Genomic DNA, 24,132 nt, shown 5'->3' on the forward strand with positions numbered 1-24,132 from the left:
TGGATGTAGTTTAATACCCTCAATCAGTGGATGGAGTTAATACCCTCAATCAGTGGATGTAGTTTAATACCCTCAATCAGTGGATGTAGTTTAATACCCTCAATCAGTGGATGTAGTTTAATACCCTCAATCAGTGGATGTAGTTTAATACCCTCGATCAGTGGATGTAGTTTAATACCCTCAATCAGTGGGTGGAGTTTAATACCCTCAATCAGTGGGTGGAGTTTAATACCCTCAATCAGTGGATGGAGTTAATACCCTCAATCAGTGGATGTAGTTTAATACCCTCAATCAGTGGATGTAGTTTAATACCCTCAATCAGTGGATGTAGTTTAATACCCTCGATCAGTGGATGTAGTTTAATACCCTCAATCAGTGGATGTAGTTTAATACCCTCGATCAGTGGGTGGAGTTTAATACCCTCAATCAGTGGATGGAGTTAATACCCTCAATCAGTGGATGTAGTTTAATACCCTCGATCAGTGGGTGGAGTTTAATACCCTCAATCAGTGGGTGGAGTTTAATACCCTCAATCAGTGGGTGAAGTTTAATACACTCGATCAGTGGATGGAGTTTAATACCCTCGATCAGTGGGTGGAGTTAATACACTCGATCAGTGGGTGGAGTTTAATACCCTCAATCAGTGGGTGGAGTTTAATACCCTCAATCAGTGGGTGAAGTTTAATACACTCGATCAGTGGATGGAGTTTAATACCCTCAATCAGTGGGTGGAGTTAATACACTCGATCAGTGGGTGGAGTTTAATACCCTCAATCAGTGGGTGGAGTTTAATACACTCGATCAGTGGGTGGAGTTTAATACACTCGATCAGTGGATGGAGTTTAATACACTCAATCAGTGGATGGAGTTTAATACCCTCAATCAGTGGGTGGAGTTTAATGCACTCAATCAGTGGATGGAGTTAATACCCTCAATCAGTGGGTGGAGTTTAATACCCTCAATCAGTGGGTGGAGTTTAATACACTCGATCAGTGGGTGGAGTTTAATACCCTCAATCAGTGGGTGGAGTTTAATACCCTCGATCAGTGGGTGAAGTTTAATACACTCGATCAGTGGGTGGAGTTTAATACACTCGATCAGTGGATGGAGTTTAATACCCTCAATCAGTGGGTGGAGTTAATACACTCGATCAGTGGGTGGAGTTAATACACTCGATCAGTGGGTGGAGTTTAATACCCTCAATCAGTGGGTGGAGTTTAATACACTCGATCAGTGAGTGGAGTTTAATACCCTCAATCAGTGGGTGGAGTTTAATACCCTCAATCAGTGGGTGGAGTTTAATACACTCGATCAGTGAGTGGAGTTTAATACCCTCGATCAGTGGGTGAAGTTTAATACACTCGATCAGTGGGTGGAGTTTAATACACTCGGTCAGTGGATGGAGTTTAATACCCTCGATCAGTGGGTGGAGTTTAATACACTCGATCAGTGGGTGGAGTTTAATACCCTCAATCAGTGGGTGGAGTTTAATACCCTCGATCAGTGGGTGGAGTTTAATACACTCGATCAGTGGGTGGAGTTTAATACACTCGATCAGTGGATGGAGTTTAATACCCTCAATCAGTGGGTGGAGTTAATACACTCGATCAGTGGGTGGAGTTAATACACTCGATCAGTGGGTGGAGTTTAATACCCTCAATCAGTGGGTGGAGTTTAATACACTCGATCAGTGAGTGGAGTTTAATACCCTCGATCAGTGGGTGAAGTTTAATACACTCGATCAGTGGGTGGAGTTTAATACACTCGGTCAGTGGATGGAGTTTAATACCCTCAATCAGTGGGTGGAGTTTAATACACTCGATCAGTGGGTGGAGTTTAATACCCTCAATCAGTGGGTGGAGTTTAATACCCTCGATCAGTGGGTGGAGTTTAATACACTCGATCAGTGGGTGGAGTTTAATACACTCGATCAGTGGATGGAGTTTAATACCCTCAATCAGTGGGTGGAGTTAATACACTCGATCAGTGGGTGGAGTTAATACACTCGATCAGTGGGTGGAGTTTAATACCCTCAATCAGTGGGTGGAGTTTAATACACTCGATCAGTGAGTGGAGTTTAATACCCTCGATCAGTGGGTGAAGTTTAATACACTCGATCAGTGGGTGGAGTTTAATACACTCGGTCAGTGGATGGAGTTTAATACCCTCAATTAGTGGGTGGAGTTAATACACTCGATCAGTGGGTGGAGTTTAATACACTCGATCAGTGGGTGGAGTTTAATACACTCGATCAGTGGGTGGAGTTTAATACCCTCGAACAGTGGATGGAGTTTAATACCCTCGATCAGTGGGTGGAGTTTAATACCCTCAATCAGTGGATGGAGTTAATACCCTCAATCAGTGGATGTAGTTTAATACCCTCGATCAGTGGGTGGAGTTTAATACCCTCAATCAGTGGGTGGAGTTTAATACCCTCAATCAGTGGGTGAAGTTTAATACACTCGATCAGTGGATGGAGTTTAATACATTTGATCAGTGGGTGGAGTTTAATACACTCGATCTGTGGGCAGGGTTTAATACTCTTTATCAGTGGGTAGGGTTTAATAGTCTCTGTCACTTGGTGGGGTTTAATAGTCTCTTTCATTAATACTCCCCATCAGTGGGTGGGGTTTAGTACCCTTGGTCAGTGGATGTAGTTTAATACTTTACGCTTAACACTCTCGGTTAGTCGGTTAGTGGGCGGGGTTAAATAGAAAGCCCATGATGTTTATTTATAGGCTCTCATTTCTTCTTATTGTCCACTTTGTAGGAAATGTATAAGGCCATTAAGTATGAGCTTTCTGCAGACCTGAAGCATGTTCTGCTGGCCTACAACGTGGAGCCGGTAACACACACACACACACACACACACACACACACACACTGCAGCACTCCATCTGATGTGTTTACAGTTTAGTACATTACAATCATAAATATACTCATAATGTGTAAAAATTCTGATTGTATTTAATATGAGATTTTAACTTTCACACTGTCCCTCTTTCTGTCTCTCTCCCATTCTCTCTCTGTTTCTCTCTTTGGGCTCTCTCTTTCTCTCTCGCGCTGTCTTTCTCTCTCTCTCTCTTGTGTTCTCTCTCTCTCTCTCTCTTGTGTTCTTTCTCTCTCTCTCTCTCTCTCTCTCTCTCTTGTGTTCTTTCTCTCTCTCTCTCTCCTGCAGCTTTATCGTCACTCTTTCACTGCTTACTACATCATCTGTAGTTTGGAGACTCCGTAAGTACACACACACACACACACACACACAGAGTAGCACATATGATACAGACCCTAGAGGTAATTTCTCGGACGTGTGAAGGACAAACAGTGGAAAATGTGTGTATTATTCACAGGCAAACATGGATTCTGACTCCTCCAGAAGTGCGTAATGCTCCTCTTCAGTACGCAGGATGGGGACCACGAGGACAGCAGCTGGTAATTATACATTTCCCATAATCCTTCACTCCTACCATGAGTACAGTTAAATCTCCTTCCCTAGTGGTTCACACATTCCAGGTTTATTTATGGGTCCATAAAACCACTTTGCAATTCTCTTTCACTCTCTAACACCCAGTAACACACCCAGTAACACACTCTCTAACACCCAGTAACACACCCAGTAACACACTCTCTAACACCCAGTAACACCCAGTAACACACTCTCTAACACACTGTAACACACCCAGTAACACACTCTCTAACACACTGTAACACACCCAGTAACACACTCTCTAACACACTGTAACACACCCAGTAACACACTCTCTAACACACTGTAACACACCCAGTAACACACTGTAACACACCCAGTAACACACTCTCTAACACACTGTAACACACCCAGTAACACACTGTAACACATCCAGTAACACACTCTCTAACACACTGTAACACACCCAGTAACACACTGTAACACACCCAGTAACACACTCTCTAACACACTGTAACACACCCAGTAACACACTGTAACACACCCAGTAACACACTCTCTAACACACTGTAACACCCAGTAACACACTCTCTAACACACTGTAACACCCAGTAACACACTCTCTAACACACTGTAACACACCCAGTAACACACTCTCTAACACACTGTAACACACCCAGTAACACACTCTCTAACACACTGTAACACACCCAGTAACACACTGTAACACACCCAGTAACACACTCTCTAACACACTGTAACACCCAGTAACACACTCTCTAACACACTGTAACACACCCAGTAACACACTCTCTAACACACTGTAACACCCAGTAACACACTCTCTAACACACTGTAACACACCCAGTAACACACTCTCTAACACACTGTAACACACCCAGTAACACACTCTCTAACACACTGTAACACACCCAGTAACACACTCTCTAACACACTGTAACACACCCAGTAACACACTCTCTAACACACTGTAACACACCCAGTAACACACTGTAACACACCCAGTAACACACTCTCTAACACACTGTAACACCCAGTAACACACTCTCTAACACACTGTAACACACCCAGTAACACACTCTCTAACACACTGTAACACACCCAGTAACACACTCTCTAACACACTGTAACACACCCAGTAACACACTCTCTAACACACTGTAACACCCAGTAACACACTCTCTAACACACTGTAACACACCCAGTAACACACTCTCTAACACACTGTAACACACCCAGTAACACACTGTAACACACCCAGTAACACACTCTCTAACACACTGTAACACACCCAGTAACACACTCTCTAACACACTGTAACACACCCAGTAACACACTGTAACACACCCAGTAACACACTCTCTAACACACTGTAACACCCAGTAACACACTCTCTAACACACTGTAACACACCCAGTAACACACTCTCTAACACACTGTAACACACCCAGTAACACACTGTAACACACCCAGTAACACACTCTCTAACACACTGTAACACACCCAGTAACACACTGTAACACACCCAGTAACACACTCTCTAACACACTGTAACACCCAGTAACACACTCTCTAACACACTGTAACACACCCAGTAACACACTCTCTAACACACTGTAACACACCCAGTAACACACTGTAACACACCCAGTAACACACTCTCTAACACACTGTAACACCCAGTAACACACTCTCTAACACACTGTAACACACCCAGTAACACACTCTCTAACACACTGTAACACACCCAGTAACACACTGTAACACACCCAGTAACACACTCTCTAACACCCAGTAACACCCAGTAACACACTCTCTAACACACTGTAACACACCCAGTAACACACTCTCTAACACACTGTAACACACCCAGTAACACACTCTCTAACACACTGTAACACCCAGTAACACACTCTCTAACACACTGTAACACACCCAGTAACACACTCTCTAACACACTGTAACACACCCAGTAACACACTCTCTAACACACTGTAACACCCAGTAACACACTCTCTAACACACTGTAACACACCCAGTAACACACTCTCTAACACACTGTAACACACCCAGTAACACACTCTCTAACACACTGTAACACACCCAGTAACACACTCTCTAACACACTGTAACACACCCAGTAACACACACTCTAACACACTGTAACACACCCAGTAACACACTCTGTAACAGACTGTAACACGCCCAGTAACACACTCTCTAACACACTGTAACACCCAGTAACACACTCTCTAACACACTGTAACACACCCAGTAACACACTCTCTAACACACTGTAACACACCCAGTAACACACTCTGTAACACACTGTAACACACCCAGTAACACACTCTAACACACTGTAACACACCCAGTAACACACTCTGTAACCGACTGTAACACACCCAGTAACACCCAGTAACACACTCTCTAACACACTGTAACACACCCAGTAACACACCCAGTAACACACTGTAACACAGCCAGTAACACACTCTCTAACACACTGTAACACACCCAGTAACACACTCTGTAACACACTGTAACACACCCAGTAACACACTCTGTAACCGACTGTAACACACCCAGTAACACCCAGTAACACACTCCCTAACACACTGTAACACACCCAGTAACACACCCAGTAACACACTGTAACACACCCAGTAACACACTCTCTAACACACTGTAACACACCCAGTAACACACTCTCTAACACACTGTAACACACCCAGTAACACACTCTCTAACACACTGTAACACACCCAGTAACACACTCTCTAACACACTGTAACACACCCAGTAACACATCCAGTAACACACCCAGTAACACACTCTCTAACACACTGTAACACACCCAGTAACACACTCTCTAACACACTGTAACACACCCAGTAACACACTCTCTAACACACTGTAACACACCCAGTAACACACTCTCTAACACACTGTAACACACCCAGTAACACACTCTCTAACACACTGTAACACACCCAGTAACACACTGTAACACACCCAGTAACACACTCTGTAACACACTGTAACACACCCAGTAACACACTCTAACACACTGTAACACACCCAGTAACACACTCTGTAACACACTGTAACACACCCAGTAACACACTCTAACACACTGTAACACACCCAGTAACACACTCTCTAACACACTGTAACACACCCAGTAACACACTGTAACACACCCAGTAACACACTCTCTAACACACTGTAACACACCCAGTAACACACTCTAACACACTGTAACACACCCAGTAACACACTCTGTAACCGACTGTAACACACCCAGTAACACACACTCTAACACACTGTAACACCCAGTAACACACTCTCTAACACACCCAGTAACACACTCTGTAACACACTGTAACACACCCAGTAACACACTCTAACACACTGTAACACACCCAGTAACACACTCTGTAACCGACTGTAACACACCCAGTAACACACACTCTAACACACTGTAACACCCAGTAACACACTCTCTAACACACTGTAACACACCCAGTAACACACTCTAACACACTGTAACACACCCAGTAACACACTCTGTAACCGACTGTAACACACCCAGTAACACACACTCTAACACACTGTAACACCCAGTAACACACTCTCTAACACACTGTAACACACCCAGTAACACACTCTCTAACACACTGTAACACACCCAGTAACACACTCTCTAACACACTGTAACACACCCAGTAACACATCCAGTAACACACCCAGTAACACACTCTCTAACACACTGTAACACACCCAGTAACACACTCTCTAACACACTGTAACACACCCAGTAACACACTCTCTAACACACTGTAACACACCCAGTAACACACTCTCTAACACACTGTAACACACCCAGTAACACACTCTGTAACACCCAGTAACACACCCAGTAACACACTCTCTAACACACTGTAACACACCCAGTAACACACTCTGTAACAGACTGTAACACACCCAGTAACACACTCTCTAACACACTGTAACACACCCAGTAACACACTCTCTAACACACTGTAACACCCAGTAACACACTCTCTCTAACACACTGTAACACACCCAGTAACACACTCTCTAACACACTGTAACACCCAGTAACACACTGTAACACACCCAGTAACACACTCTCTAACACACTGTAACACACCCAGTAACACACTCTCTAACACACTGTAACACACCCAGTAACACACTCTGTAACACCCAGTAACACACCCAGTAACACACTCTCTAACACACTGTAACACACCCAGTAACACACTCTGTAACAGACTGTAACACACCCAGTAACACACTCTCTAACACACTGTAACACACCCAGTAACACACTCTGTAACAGACTGTAACACACCCAGTAATCTACACACTGTTCCACAAAAATGTCATTCCTCTCCTCTGTCCTGTTATTTTAGATTTTTATATTTGAGAATAATATCTACTACCGCTCCACCGTCGAGAGCCGAACCATCCGCCTGGTTTCCACTGGCAAAGAAGGTGTGATATTCAACGGCCTTGGTGATTGGCTGTATGAGGGTAAGCTAATGCTAACACTTAGCATCGGTGTACAATACACACTTGGTATCACACCCCCATTCCATATACTGTATGGACTCAATAACCCCCACGTTTCCATACAGTGGACTTGATGATGCCCATATTTCCATATATACAAATTACTGACTCCAACATTTCCATCTATGGACTTAATTATACCCACATTTCCTTATATGTGGACTCACTGACGCCTACATTTCCATATATAGACTCAACCACACACACATTTCCATATATAGACTCAACCTTACACACATTTCCATATATGGACTCAACCACACACACATTTCCATATATGGACTCAACCACACACACATTTCCATATATGGACTCAACCACACACACATTTCCATATATGGACTCAACCACACACACACATTTCCATATATAGACTCAACCACACACACATTTCAATATATAGACTCAACCACACACACATTTCCATATATGGACTCAACCACACACACATTTCAATATATAGACTCAACCACACACACATTTCAATATATAGACTCAACCACACACACATTTCCATATATGGACTCAACCACACACACATTTCAATATATAGACTCAACCACACACACATTTCAATATATAGACTCAACCACACACACATTTCCATATATGGACTCAATGACTCCCAGTGTGTGTGTGTGTGTGTGTGTGTGTTTAATGTGAGAGAATCTTTCTCCCTCACAGAGATGATCTTCCAGTCCCATGTGGCTCACTGGTGGTCTCCTGACGGGACTCGTCTGGTGTACGCCTCCATCAACGACACTCTGGTGCCCAAAATGGAACTGCCCATGTTCACAGGGTCACCGTACCCAACGAGCCGAACATACCATTACCCCAAAGTACGCCCCCGCCCGGCATGGATATAGAGATATAAAGTGGGACAGTCAGACTGAAATATACACAACAGCTTATTTTATTTCACTAAAACCGGATTTATTGTACTTTAGAATACAGTATTAAATACGAACACTACCGTTTTTAATTGTTTAATAATTCATCACATGAAATGAAATGTAACTGAATGTAGACACATGAATGTTACGCTGTTAACACGTTGTTCGCTACAGGCCGGAGAGGAGAACCCTGTGATCTCTCTGTATGTGGTGAACCTGAACGGCCCGTTACACACCGTTCAGATGAAGAGACCTGACGACCACAGGATCCGGTCAGTCCAGAATAACTCAAATCTCATTCTTTAGTTTCTGTTTATTTATTTATCTATTTGTTTGTTTAGTTTCTTTACTTACTGACTTACATATGTACTTAAGGTCCCCTCTGAAAGTATTGGAACAACAAGACCGATTCTATTGTTGTCGCTATACATTGAAGACATTTGGGTTTGAAATCAAAAGTTAAACGACTTAAAACATGCCACCTTTGTATCAGACCACCCAATTTTTAGATGATCAAAAGTAATGGAACAGATAGTTTTAAAGTAAATAACGCTTAATATTTAGTTGCATATCCCTCGCTTGCAATAACTGCATCAAACCTGTGACTCAGAGACACCAAACTGTTGGTTTCTTCGTTTGTGAAGCTTTTCCAGGTTTTTAATTCAGTCTCTTCCAGTTGTTGGTTGTTTCGGGGGGTTTCTCCCTTCAGTCTTGTTGGCTCAAATTTAGCCTATTACCCAAAAACACTTAAAATTCAACATAGAAGCCAATACTCACATCTACCTCTGAGCCCAGTTGGAGATAGAAAAAATACACCAGCCGTGAGTGAGAAGAAGCAAGGGTCCAGCTTTATTGTTCCGTTCCACCACACGAGATCCACACCGATGAGAATTCTCTCTCTTCAGGAGGTGAAATGCTGATCAGTCGGGTTAAGGTCTGGAGATTGACTGGTCCAGTCTAAAACCTTCCACGTTTTCCCCCCTGATGAAGTCCTGTGTTGAGGTGGCAGTGTGTTTTGGATCGTTGTCGTGCTCATGGTGAAGTTCCTCCTGGTTAATCTGGATGCATTTCTCTGTAAATTGTAAATAAAATGTTTCTGTAAACTTCTGAATTCGTTCTGCTGCTTCCATCATGAGTTCCATCATCAGTAAAGATTAGTGAGAATGTTCCAGAAGCAGCCGTGCGAGCCCAAGCCATGACACTACCTCCACCATGTTTCACAGATCAGCTTGTATGTTTTGGATCATGAGCAGATCCGTTCTTTCTCCACACTTTGGCCTTCCCAAAAGGCCAGCACACACATGCACACATCTAGATGTAAGTACCAGGAAGTAAAAGATGAAATCCAAAACTCTCGCCTCATCTCCATCGTTTGATCTCAAACCCAAATGTCTTTGGTGTACAGCACAAATTATTGAACTGGCCTTGCCGTTCCAATAGTTTCGGAGTACTAACATACTAACTTACTTACTTGTGTGATTTACTGACTTACCTACTGACTTGTTTACAGGCTTACATTCTTACTGACTTTCCTCTCTCTCTGTATATCTGTACACTTTGGTAAAGGTGATTTTGTCCTCTGAAGAGGAGTAACGGTGGCGTTTTTAGAATAATCTATCAAAATATCAAAACAATCAAAAATCATTCTTTTCGCATTATTATTCACTCTTTGTATTTTTCCTCTAGAGAGTTTTACATCACGATGGTGAAATGGGCCACGAGCACGAAGCTGGCGGTGAAGTGGTTAAACCGAGCGCAGAACTTCTCCATACTGAGTCTGTGTGAGGCCACTACGGGATTCTGCACCAAGGTGTATACACACACACACACACACACACATACTTCTGTAATGGATGATGGGAAAAATCGACTTCTAATGCCACAAGATATTTACATTTACTAAAGGCACTATTTAAGATGAATGATGACAAAAAACTAGTGACATTTGTAAATGTGTGTGTGTGTGTGTGTGTGCTTCAGAAACATGAGGATGAGCGTGAGACAGGGCTGGACAGACAGGTAAGAGAGCCTTATGCTTTAAAGGCAATACTAACACTTGCAGATTAACAAAACAATCACTTGACACTATTATAACATTTGTATTGCTGTGTATTACTTTCACAGACAATTTGATTGGTCGCTGGCTGCTAATTTGCATAAATCTGGCACATGAATATTACGTAGATACTGTATGTTAGATTCTGGATTCTGATTGGTCAGAGACAAGTAAGTAAATAGGAATTTGTTTGTGTGTGTGTGTGTGTGTGTGTGTGTGTGTGTGTGTGTGTGTTGTAGAACGAAGCTCCACTTTTCTCTAAAGACGGCCTGAAGCTCTTCTTCACTTCTGCTGTCCCTCAGGGGGGGCGGGGCAAATTCTTTCATGTGTCCATGGCAACGCCACAGGTACACACCTTATACACACACATCATACACATCTTCAGCTGTGCTGTCTGTGAGGGGGCGGGGCAAATTCTTCCACTTGTCCATGTCCATGTCACTGGTATACACACACACTGTGCACACACACACACACACACACACACACACACTGCGCACACACACCTCATACTCACACACACTACACATGAATACTCTTCAGTGCACACACACTACATAATACACACACCTCACACAAACATACACAGACTTAGACATATTGCATTATTGAAGACTTATCACTGTGTGTGTGTGTGTGTGTGTGTGTGTGTGTCTTTCAGCCCAACAGCACCTCAGAGACTCTTCTGTCTATCACATCAGGCAGCTGGGACGTTACACAGCTTCTGGCCTACAACGAGAACACCCAGCTAATGTGAACACACGCACATGCACACACACACACACACACAGTGTTTTAGTTTAATGGTGTGATGTCTGTTGTGTATTACAGATACTATGTGAGCACAGAGGAGGATCCCAAGCGTCGCCACTTGTACAGGTGAAAACGGCTTTAACTCTTTTGTGTGTGGTGTGTGTGAGGTGTGTGTGAGATGTGTGTGTGAGATGTGTGTGAGATGTGTGTGTGTGTGAGGTGTGTATATAACAACTGTACAACTAAAACTGCTTTAACTCTTCTGTGCGCGAGGTATGTGTGAGACGTGTGTAACGTGTGCGTGTGTGTGTGAAGTGTGTGTGAGGTGTGTGTGAGACGTGTGTAACGTGTGTGTGTGTGTGTGAAGTGTGTGTGAGACGTGTGTGAAGTGTGTGTGAGGTGTGTATAAACAACTGCACAGCTAAAACTGCTTTAACTCTCCTCTTCAGCAGTACCTGTGTAAACCAGTGTGTGTATCTGCACACCTCTGTTTATTCTACACTTTTAATAACACATAATTCAGTTATAATTCAAATGATCTTCTTTATTTCTCCAAAGACATTCACGTAAAAGTCCATGAAAATGTAACAGCTACATAGAAATATCATTCGGTTACTGTTATTATAGATCTCGGCATAATAATGTATTTATGTGAATAAAACGGGCGATATGAATATTGGTAAGGAATAATACACAATAAGCTGTGCGGTTAGAGGAAAATAATCAGTGATGAGTGGTGTGATGAAGTGGCGTTTATATTTAACAGCATGTTCTATTCCTCTTATACCAGAGCAATCTGTCAACGATTATGATTTCTGATTTGTTAAAGAACAACATTAATGTCAGACATCTGATCCATTCATTGTCGCGTTTAATGTCGTGGAAGGTCCGTGAAGCAAGTTAGTTCCTGTTCTCGCGTACATCATAGCAGCTGTAAACGGTCTGGAGGTCAATAAGACAATAATCGGTCCGTACAGGATTTCGCCGAGGTTTTCTGTGAGTGTTGCGGCGTGATTCTGCGTCGGCTTTTTTCCAAATTTGCGATGCAACTCGCGGTGACGTCGCGATCGCGCGAAATAGTTCTTCGCTGCCTGTCGCGGTGATGTCTGTCGGTAAACGAGACCTTTTAGCTGTACTCGTGTTCGACGCACGTGGATTGAAGAGGGCTTTCGTCAAGATGTCGAGATGACGTCACGTGACGCGGCCCGAATCTGCGGTAATTTTTTAAAAGTTGCAAGCTCCTGCGAATATTTCTGCGCTCACGAAATCCTGGAAGGGACTGAAAAAAGAAACACAGCGTAGCGAGAAACCGTAGAGGTGTCCGTAAGATGTCGGAAAACACACGAGCTGTTGCTATAGAAACGATATCGTATTAGAACGAGTGCATTAGTTAACAACCTGTGATGTGTGTTCCAGTGCTGAGACGGTCCGTCCCTTCACTCGGCTCTGTCTCTCCTGTGGTGTTACAGACGTTTGTGGATTTGTGAGCAGCACCTTCAGCCATGACACGGCCTTCTTCCTGCTCCACTGTAAAGGTCCAGCACATACAAACACACACACACACACACACACACACACACACACACACACACACACACATGCACACTGTCTCTCTGCCTTTTCTTTGATTCTTGCATTCTGCGTCTTCCATATGGAGAAGTGCTTCAGAATGGAAGTGGGTGTGATTAGTTACAGAGCAGAAAGACATATAATAATAATAATAATAATAATAATAATAATAATAATGTTTAGTGGTGTTGTGTTTCAGGACCCGGTGTCCCGTTTGTGTCTGTCTACAGAACCAAGGACAGACAAAGTGAGTCTCACACACACACACACACACACACACACACACTCACAGAGAGAGAGAGAGAGAGAGAGCAGACACCAGCTTCTACATGAAATACCTGCAATAAATGCTGACGATCTCCTATTATACAAGTTTATTATCTCAGCCATTTTAGAAACTCTCTCTCTCATTCTGGCACATGGGTACAGGGTACAGGACACCCAGGGTACAGGACACCCAGGGTACAGGACACTCAAGGTACAGGACACCCAGGGTACAGGACACTCAGGGTACAGGGCACTCAGGGTACAGGACACTCAGGGTACAGGACACTCAGGGTACAGGACACCCAGGGTACAGGACACTCAGGGTACAGGGCACCCAGGGTACAGGGCACCCAGGGTACAGGACACTCAGGGTACAGGGCACTCAGGGTACAGGGCACTCAGGGTACAGGACACCCAGGGTACAGGACACTCAAGGTACAGGACACCCAGGGTACAGGGCACTCAGGGTACAGGGCACTCAGGGTACAGGGCACTCAGGGTACAGGACACCCAGGGTACAGGACACTCAAGGTACAGGACACCCAGGGTACAGGACACTCAGGGTACAGGACACTCAGGGTACAGGACACTCAGGGTACAGGACACCCAGGGTACAGGACACTCAAGGTACAGGACACCCAGGGTACAGGGCACTCAGGGTACAGGGCACTCAGGGTACAGGGCACTCAGGGTACAGGGCACTCAGGGTACAGGACACCCAGGGTACAGGACACTCAAGGTACAGGACACCCAGGGTACAGGACACTCAGGGTACAGGGCACTCAGGGTACAGGACACTCAGGGTACAGGACACCAAGGGTACAGGACACCAAGGGTACAGGACACTCAGGGTACAGGACACTCAGGGTACAGGATCAGTTGGTCTAAGAGTGAATTAATGATTCTACAGCTCAGTCGTACAAAACGTCTCTTTCAAAATGACTCTAATTATTTAGGAATAGACGTTACAAAATATTTCCCGTCATTATACAAAGCCAACTTTCCCCCTCTAGTGGCCAAACTGCAAAATAACATTCAGCTTTGGAGGAATTCGGGTTAACGCGATAGAAATGATCTTTCTTCCTCAAATTCTCGTTCTTTTTCAAAAACATCCAGCTTGACTCAGTTATCAATCCTTTTTTGTTGGACTCTAAGGCCCACAGAATAACTAAAGCCCTCCTTTGTAAACCCGAAGCAGCTGTATCTCTCTGTTATACTATGCTTGTGCTCTCCACACCATCTTAATGTGGCTAGACCAGACGTTTACGCATAGAGAAGAGTCTAGCCCGAATGATATCGGTGCAGGGATTTTATCACCTACGGAGATAGATAAGCCGGATTATACCCAGAATTGTATAATTCGCAGTTCTAGTCGCATTTGGAAACAGATCAAATCAAAATTTGAGATTGAGTCCTTATCTTTCCTCTTACCAGTTGGAAGGAGAACATCATTTACTCCTTCTGCGATGCTCTTTGGGTATCTGACCTACTGGAGACCTGAACATAGGAACAATATTTTCAGATATTTGCAAATTAGGGATTATGTCCGGAACCCTGTCCAGGATGTACCCCGCCTTGTGCCCGATGCTCCCTGGGATAGGCTGCAGGTTCCCCCGCGACCCTGAAGAAGGAGTAAGCGGTAGAAGATGGATGGATGGATGGATGGATGGATGGATCATGTGCGGAAACGTTCGGCCAGTCCTGAGGATACTAATCCTGCTAAGTTAGATGAAGTCTTGGGGATTGGATGCGGGGTCAGTCACATGATATCCCTACTGTCTAACTCACTCAAGACTTCACCTTCCATGGAGGATCTAAAAATACAGTGGGAGCAAGACCTGGGCGAGGAGATAAGTGATGATGGGTTAAAGCACTAGAAAACATACGTACAGTGGTGCTTGAAAGTTTGTGAATTTTCTATATATACAGTACTGTGCGAAAGTTTTAGCCACCCTATTTATATTAGTACAAACTTTGTTATAGATTTTTGTTTTATTTCATGACGTCTACATTAGTGCTACATTAACATTACATATGTCTCTTTTTGCATCGCTTAATAATCTGGAATCGTTCGAGCTGCGTACGAACGACTGTTGGATGGCTTGATTCCCCAATAAAAAGTTTTAAACAGGAAAATCCCTGCAATAACGCTTCCATCGTAAGGGTCCGTCTGAGTTATGAGGTCAATTCAGATAGTTATTACACGCGCCGTGTGAAATTTGGACTCAAATTTCCGTGCGGATTCACACACACACACACACACACACACACACACACACACACACTCTGAAGAGTAGCACATACAGTCTCAGAAGCTCAGTGTGTGTGTGTGTGTGTGTGTGTGTGTGAGGGAGAGACAGATCATGTGTATACCTTTTAAACTTCTTTTAATCTTTCACACTGTGCAGCTTCAGTTGTTGTTGTTGTTGTTGTGCAGCTCTCCAGAGTGAAACACCTCACTGATTAGATTAAAGTTTCTCTATTTTCACACCAGAAACAGGTCGTCGATATTCTCACAGCGTCTCACGCTTATCTCACTCACCGTTCTGCCTGCACATCGCCTTTTCAAAGCGCCATTTCCAACACCACGCGCTGTAGTGTGAACGGCTCAGCAGATGCCGTTTTTTTTTTTTGTGTGTGTGTGTGGGGGGGGGTGTTTGAGCGAGACAGAGAGAGAGTTATTTGTGTTTGCGTTCTTCCAGAGCTGTTGGACATGGAGCTGAACCTGAACCTCCGGAAGACCGTAGACTCGGTGCAGATGCCCCGGGTCGAGTACAGAAAGATAGACGTGGAGGATTACAGTATGTCCATCATGCACTGTTTAAATCACACAAGTTACACATAAAACGTTGGATACATGGCGAGGAATTATCTGACGCGCGCGTGTGTGTGTGTGTGTGTGTGCGTTGTCTCCAGCTCTGTCGCTGCAGATCCTGAAACCTGCCCCCTTCGTAAACACGGCACATTACCCTCTACTGCTGCTCGTGTGAGTCTCAACACCACTACCATCAGGCTGTCACAGTCAAACAATCAACTGCTACAGCACTGGGGTTGATTCATTCCATTTATTATAACAGCATTTCCCCAAGTGTTTTATTCTCCTATACTACTTTATATCTATTCATCAACAATTCCATCATTTTATTTCTGAAAGAAAGACACGTACTGTATATTTTTTTTATCAGTTTATAGTTACATCCAACGTTGTGAAAAGTCCACAAAGCCAGTTCGTTCTTGTTAATACTGCAGTTATAACTACGTTATATAACTGTTAGATACACGTCTCCATACAGAAAAAAACGTTTATGCGGAGCGTCCGCCGGACACGTCCCTGTGAACCAGCTGTTACTATGGAAACGTTGACGTATCAGAACGGGCGCGTTAATATAAACCTGCGCTGCTGTCAGAGCTGCTGTTATAGAGAACTAATCAACACCTTCTGACCAATCAGAATCCAGGATTCAGCATACAAAACTTGACGGACTTCACATTCATACATTCGATACGTATTAAAGTGAGAAAGAAACAACAACAGTTTCATTCTCGATTGTTTGGGTAATGACCCCTGTGTTACTTCCTGTCTCTCTCGCGCTCTCTCCGTCTCAGGGATGGGACTCCAGGAGGACAGGCCGTGACGGAGCAATTCCAGGTGGACTGGGCCACGGTGCTGGTCAGCACTTTGGGCGTGATCGCTGTACGCTGTGACGGGCGTGGCAGCGGCTCTCGGGGCTCCGAGTTCATCCACACGCTTGACAAGGAGGACCAGCTGAAAGCTCTCAGGTACAAATTGGACAGACCGCGTTCCTTTGTCTCCAGGAAATCGGCATGCAGGAATGCTACACGCGTCACACACACTTTCTAACAAACCTCGGACAAGCTGAACGTCGGGCTGCGGTGAAGTTTCTGGAAGGTTCTCACGCATTCACGCTCGCGCATTCAGCTTGTTGGGGACTTTTCTAAATATTGAGTAATGGACAGTCGAAATTACAGTGTGTCTGTGTATGCGTGTGTGTGTGTGTGTTGATATAATGAATTTTGAGCCCGACACAAACTAACACACATTCTCTTTGTGTTTTGTAGCATTTTAGCGAAAGAGCCGTACATCGACAAAACCAGGATCGGCGCTTTTGGACAGGTAAACACTAAAGGTGTTACGATTAGAAGATTCGGACCGATGCAGCCATTTTTAAAAAGCAACAACTGAAATAAACCAACAATCTGAAAATGTATTACTATCAATTATACTCGAGTGTACACCAATTAGCCATAAGATTAAAACCACCTCCTTAATATCGTGTAGATCCTCCTCTTCTTCTGCCTCCAGAACAGCTCTGACCCGTCGAGGCGTGGACTCCACGAGACCTCTGAAGGTGTGCTGTAGTATCTGGCACCAAGACGTTAGCAGCAGATCCTTTAAGTCCTGTACGTTGTGAGGTCGGGCCTCCGTGGATCGGACTTGTTTGTCCAGAACGTCCCACAGACGCGCGGTCGGATCGAGATCTGGGGAATTCGGAGGCCGAGTCAACACCTTGAGCTCTTTGTCATGTTCCTCAAACCGTTCCTGAGCTATTTCTGCAGTGTGGCAGGGCGCGTTATCCTGCTGAAAGACGCCACTGTGTCGTATTGTATTAGACGTGCGGATTCCAGTACTCCGTCTTTAACACTCGCTGACCTCATCACCGAGAGCTTTATTAGCTGTGTGTGTGTTCATCGTGTGAAATGACCGAACTCCAGAGCTGTTTCCCAGCATGCACCGTGATGAGTGACGGTTAGCGTGATGATATGATGTGTGTGTTACAGGTGTATGGAGGACACATCACCAGCCTCCTGCTCGGCTCTGAGGCCTCCGTACTGAAATGTGGAGCTGTATTCTCACCCATCACCGACTTCAGACTCTACGGTACTCTATAGTGTGTGTGTGTGTGTGTGTGTGTGTGTGTGTGTGTGTGAGAGAGAGAGAGAGCGAGAGACAGTGTATACTTCTGCTCAGGAAATTACCTTCCCATGAATAAGTAACAAATTCAGAACGTGTCTCGTTCTTATCTGCTTTTCAGCATCGTTTTTTTCTGAGCGACATTTTGGCCTTCCATATCCAGAACATCGAGCGTACGAGGTACATTTCCCTTTCAGATATAATACATTCTGTTGTACTCTACACCGCGTCTGTTTACGAAACGTGGATTTATTTATTTGTTTATTTATTTATTTATTTGTTAATCCGTCCACAGCTGTTGAATTTCACACACCGAGCGTCTCAGTTCGTGGATAAGAAGTTTCTGATCGTTCACCCGACTGCAGACGGTACGTTCCTCCCTCGCTCTTTTCCATTTCTTAACCACTGTGGAAAACATTTCAACGTCTGCCTACAGAGGGAAATATCCCGATCGTATTTTTAGCCTTCACACGTTTTGAACCACCGAAAGCCTTGATTAAGTACACTTAACCTCCTGTTTCTCCTGCTGCCGGTTAATTAAGGCGAGGCACTACAGGGAGAAAGGACAGCTCGCGTCTACAGTATAGCAGGTCTTAAAGTAATAAATCAGGGTTGTCACGATACCATAAACATATCTTACGATTAAATACCGGCTGAAGTATCACGATACCACGCAATATTGTGTTCATTCATAAGCAGGCTCGGGGAGTAACGTCAAAAATCAAAGCCATGAGATTACAAAAAAAAAACTTTTTAAAAATGGGAATATTATCAGGATTACAATAATTTTTTTTATTTTCATTTAAAACCAAAGAAATGAATCTTTTGACATAACAACAATCTAGACAGCTGCATGATTATAGCTCTGGTTCTCTCTCGCCAGTCGTGACTCACGTGAGCAACAAATCTATACCGCTTATCCTTTTCAGGGTCACGGGGAAACCTGGAGCCTATCCCAGGGAGCATGGGGCACAAGGCGGGGTACACCCTGGACAGGGTGCCGATCCATCACAGGGCACAATCACATACACACTCACACACCCATTCATACACTACGGACACTTTAGACACGCCGATCAGCCTACCATGCATGTGTTTGGACTGGGGGAGGAAACCGGAGTACCCGGAGGAAACCCCCGCAGCACGGGGAGAACATGCAAACTCCACACACACACACAGGGCCACGGTGGGACTCGAACCCCTGACCCTGGAGGTGTGAGGCGGACGTGCTGAGCAACAAATTTATTTATTTATTCTATTAAAACAAGTCCAAATCACTGAACATGATTTTAAGCTCTAAATAAACGTATTTTTCGATCATCTTGCTTTTCTCTGGACTTTATGTGACCTCGAAGTCGTCCAAAAGCGATCCGATCGCATTACTTTCATATCGCGGAACTTGGATTACGCTACGGACGACACGTTTTACTGTAAGGGACTACATTTTTAAAGTAACCCTCCCGACCCTGGCCGTAATTCAAATCTACAAAATGAAGCGAGTTTACAGAAAGACATGGATATATATGAAAACGGACGAAGTGAATTTTCCTCTGAATATTGTATTAATGAATAACTGGCTGTTGGAAAAACTCAAGAACAATCATATCGTTGGGAATATATTTCATCATGCACATATTTCCTAGCGCAATGAAATCCATGCAAATGGAAATTGTCCTCAGGGCACTGAGAATGAACAGGTCATTAGGAATAAATAACGCTAAATGAACTCTAAAAAAGATTCATTGCTTACTAGCAAACAGGAACTTTTTAAAGATGAAGGTAAAGACTTGAGGTTAAAGGAAGTGCCACTAACCTTTGCGTATTCTGCAAACGCAGTGGGACGTGTCGTGTTAGCGAAAATAGTGTTAAACACCGCGTATACGACGTTACTTACGGTACTACCGTATTGACGATGCTACCGTTTCAAAAATACACTGGCATCGCCGGGATTTTGAAACTTTAGTATCACGATACCGCTGTAGTACCGGTATACCGCGCAACTCTATAATATATATTATATATATATATTATATATATATAATATACCAAAACTCAATAGGAAAATGTTTGTGTGTGGTATAGTCTTGATTAAATAAACAGTAAAGAAATTACTTTTTTATTTTTGGTAAAAGTCTTTCTCTGGCGAGTGTCTTCACAGGGACATTTCTAATAACATCAAAAGGCTAGATTTTTGGTTTTATTCAGTCTCCAAAATTATGCAGATTTCATTAGACAAAGCCTCATTTGCATAATTTCTTTGGAAAAATAAATACACTACAAAAGATATTTGTAAGAATACCAGCAATCAATCAACTGGCAAAGACTGACCGTACAATCCTATTATTATTATTATTATTATTATTATTATTATTATTATTATTATTATTATGTTCACCTGGAGTGTCTTTCCATAAAATCTGTTCTCTCTCTCTCTCTCTCTCTCTCTCTCTCTCTCTCCCCCTCCCCCTCCCCCCTCCCTCTTGTTCTCTCGTGCTCTCTCCCTCTCTCTCTTGCTCGCTCTCACTCTCTTTCCTTCTTGCTCTCTCTCTCCCTCCCTCCCTCTTGCTCTCTCTCTCTCTCTCTCCCTCCCTCCCTTTCTCTCCCTCCCTCTCTCTCTCTCTCCCTCCCTCTTGCTCTGGTTCTCTCTCTCTCCCTCCCTCCCTCCCTCCCTCTTGCTCTCTCTCCCCCCCCCCCTCTCTCTCTCTCTCTCTCCCTCCCTCTTGCTCTCTCTCTCTCTCCCTCTCTCTCTTGCTCTCTCTCGCTCTCTCCTTCTTGCTCTGTCTCTCTCTCTCCCTCCCTCTTGCTCTGTCTCTCTCTCCCCCTCCCTCTTGCTCTCGTTCTCTCTCTCTCTCTCTCTCCCCCTCCCTCTTTCTCTCTCTCGCTCCCTCCCTCCCTCTTGCTCTCTCTCTCTCTCTCTCTCTCTCTCTCTCTCTCTCCTCTCTCTCACTTTTTACAGAAAAAGTTCATTTTCAGCACACGGCCAAATTCATTTCAGGGTTAATCAGTGGGAAGGCAAATTACAGTCTCCAGGTAAAAGATTCTCACACACACACACACACACACACACACACACACACACACACGCTGAAGAAAGTTCCCGATGTGAGAAATGAGCTGTGTAAATGTGTGTAAGAGAATTCTCTGCCTCTGTCAGGAGGAAGATTAGTGACTCCTGAAGCCTGTGTTGCACTTTAACAGATTAAACAGACGCGCACACTCGCTAATCCAATTAACCCCGAACACCAGGAGAATCTCTCGCTGCTCTCTGCTTCATTACACACCCCTCTTTTAATTCATTATTCAATCTTAAATGACTCTGAGGCTAATTTAGGGTCAGATGTTCTCTGGGAAGTTTAAGGTCTTCTTCTCCTCTCAGCTATTAGCGTGCTAATGAGAAGGATGGAAGATTTCATCAAGACCACACTGATGCATGACTCTTTCTGAACACGGGTTGAATTTGTACCTTTCACACTGTCGAACCTGTTTCATTCGATACAGCTCGTTATCCGTCCTTAATTACTGTATAACACACCGATCGGAAACCGTGCGTCAGATAACGGAACGTTCCGGCTTTACAAAGCACCGACACTGGAGACTCCTTCCATAAATGTTAAATAAACACATTTGTCCTTAGAGAAAACTTCACCGTACCGACATTCTTTTAATTAATTCGCGCCGAGCGTCTGCTGTACAATCCCACAGGTCAGTGAGCTGTTACTATGGAAACGATAACGTATGTGAAAACCTGCGCCACCGTCAGGAAAACTCTAGAAACTCTAGAAAACTTAGAGACCAATCCGAACTGATGTTTAGCCTCCACACAGAGTCTTAATGATGTTTCTCTCTTTGCAGATTTATCCAGATGGAGGTCACTTCCTGCACAGCGAGGCGGTGAGGCGACACTTCAGTCAGTCCCTGGTCCACTTTTTTGACGAGTGTTTCAGGCGATCAGACGACGTGATTGAAGACGATCCAGAGGAAAAGAACGAAGTCCAGGGTTAACGTCCTCCGCCGTCCGCTTAAAGAACTCGGACTTTGTTTATAACTCCAAGGACACCATCCTCATTTATCTCGCTGTACAGAGAATTTCCCTCTGTGGAAGTTTTCCTCTCAAACCGCTGCTCCTGTCTTTCTCTTATGTGTCGAGCAGCAGCGGCTTCGCTATCTGAAAACGACCGAGGTCGAAAAGGACGTTCCGTCCATCACTTTGATTGGCGGGTTACTCTGATGAACTGACTGCTGGCAGCAAGGAATATAATCAAACCCTCTGAAACAGTGTTCAGACTAAAAGCAGGATGGGATTTCCAGCACTCGGTGTGTAGACTGAATGGGAACACTCTGTTCCTCCAACTGCTCTGGGACTGTTTTATTATTTTATTTGTTTTAAAGACATGGTGGATGGAGGTTGGTTCCTGGTCATGGCTGTACCTCAGAAAGTTCTTATATCTTATTGTGCTAGTGTCTGTTGCTCCGATGTAAAGTAACAAATGAAATGAAATATCGATAAAAAAAAAAAAAACTGTTTTCTTTTTCAGCGTATGATTTTCTGTCTGAGTTTTTGGGAAACCTTGCGGTGCTTATGAAGCCGTGGAAGATTTTTAATCACGTCAAGATTCATCTTCATCACAAGAACAGAAGGAGGAAAAACCCAAACTCCATACAAACGACAGAATCTCTTCTTTTAAAATCCAAAACAAGTCTATATATATATAAAATTCACCACCACTATCAGTTTTACCAAATATTTACTAGTCTAATATCAAATGTTTCATATAAAATTGTGTTATTTAATATAAAACCTATTATCCGTATTATTAGGAACACTTGTACCCATGTTTATTAAATATTAGTAATTATCCAATCAACCAATTGCGTGGCAGTTCTGTTAACCAGATCCCACTTCCTGTAATCGCTTATGTTACAGCAGCTGTAAACAGCCTCTCTTATTTCTCTCTCAAAGTTAATAAGACAAAAACAAAAGCTCGTCGTGTTACCAAGCAAAGTTACAGCTTCAGCTCTAACTGTTACAGACAGCACTGACACTGGAGACTCCTTCCGTAACTTCATCATCTCGACGACGACGCGCGATTACTAAGCTGTTTTTGTGCCGCGTCTGTGGTAGACGTCCCTGTGAAGAAGCTGTCACTGTAGAAACGTATTAGATCGTGTACAATACTGCCGTAAGCTACAACTTGATGATTTCAAACGTTTTTTTTTTTTCTCTTACAGTTTTGAAGGAGAACCCGGAAGTTCTTTAAACCTGCGTTGGATTTTTTTAGCGTCTGCTTGTGAGGGGACAGGGTCGGGTCGAGTTTATGACGGGACTGTATGTGCGCATATTTGTTCGTTTCGAACCACTGGAGCCTTTTGTGTCATTATTACTATCTACGGAGCACCCAGGATACCCCCATTACCCTCCAGACAGAGACGGGTTTATGACGTCTACTACAGCAACACTTTCCTTTAACTTTTCACCTATGGGGAACACATCAAATTCCCATCGCCATTATAAACAGGATAATGTGAGGGCAGGTAAAGAAACCTTTGGGTTATGGGACAGGACAGAGCAGCTTTAGCTAAAACGGTAAAGAAAGTGTGTGTGTGAGAGTGTGTG

General features: G+C 43.8%; 1 protein-coding gene across 1 annotated transcript in view; it reads left to right on the top strand.

Moving 5' to 3' along the window:
• LOC128605547 (dipeptidyl aminopeptidase-like protein 6) overlaps positions 1-23,293 on the top strand; it is a 104,106-nt gene extending 80,813 nt beyond the window's left edge. The window contains exons 6-27 of the mRNA XM_053621141.1: positions 2,771-2,845; positions 3,179-3,231; positions 3,348-3,429; positions 7,888-8,008; positions 8,732-8,886; positions 9,115-9,212; positions 10,627-10,750; positions 10,921-10,959; positions 11,236-11,343; positions 11,658-11,749; positions 11,828-11,875; positions 13,166-13,284; positions 13,518-13,565; positions 16,288-16,386; positions 16,502-16,571; positions 17,192-17,365; positions 17,666-17,720; positions 18,386-18,485; positions 18,640-18,698; positions 18,814-18,886; positions 21,514-21,548; positions 22,371-23,293. Of these exons, the coding sequence (XP_053477116.1) occupies positions 2,771-2,845; positions 3,179-3,231; positions 3,348-3,429; positions 7,888-8,008; positions 8,732-8,886; positions 9,115-9,212; positions 10,627-10,750; positions 10,921-10,959; positions 11,236-11,343; positions 11,658-11,749; positions 11,828-11,875; positions 13,166-13,284; positions 13,518-13,565; positions 16,288-16,386; positions 16,502-16,571; positions 17,192-17,365; positions 17,666-17,720; positions 18,386-18,485; positions 18,640-18,698; positions 18,814-18,886; positions 21,514-21,548; positions 22,371-22,520 (1,977 nt within the window). The 3' untranslated portion in view covers positions 22,521-23,293. The remainder of the gene's footprint in view (positions 1-2,770; positions 2,846-3,178; positions 3,232-3,347; positions 3,430-7,887; positions 8,009-8,731; positions 8,887-9,114; positions 9,213-10,626; positions 10,751-10,920; positions 10,960-11,235; positions 11,344-11,657; positions 11,750-11,827; positions 11,876-13,165; positions 13,285-13,517; positions 13,566-16,287; positions 16,387-16,501; positions 16,572-17,191; positions 17,366-17,665; positions 17,721-18,385; positions 18,486-18,639; positions 18,699-18,813; positions 18,887-21,513; positions 21,549-22,370) is intronic.
• Positions 23,294-24,132: the final 839 nt, after the last annotated feature.

The sequence above is a fragment of the Ictalurus furcatus genome, chromosome 1 (assembly GCF_023375685.1).
Source record: "Ictalurus furcatus strain D&B chromosome 1, Billie_1.0, whole genome shotgun sequence".
In the NCBI taxonomy this organism is placed as follows: Eukaryota; Metazoa; Chordata; class Actinopteri; order Siluriformes; family Ictaluridae; genus Ictalurus; species Ictalurus furcatus.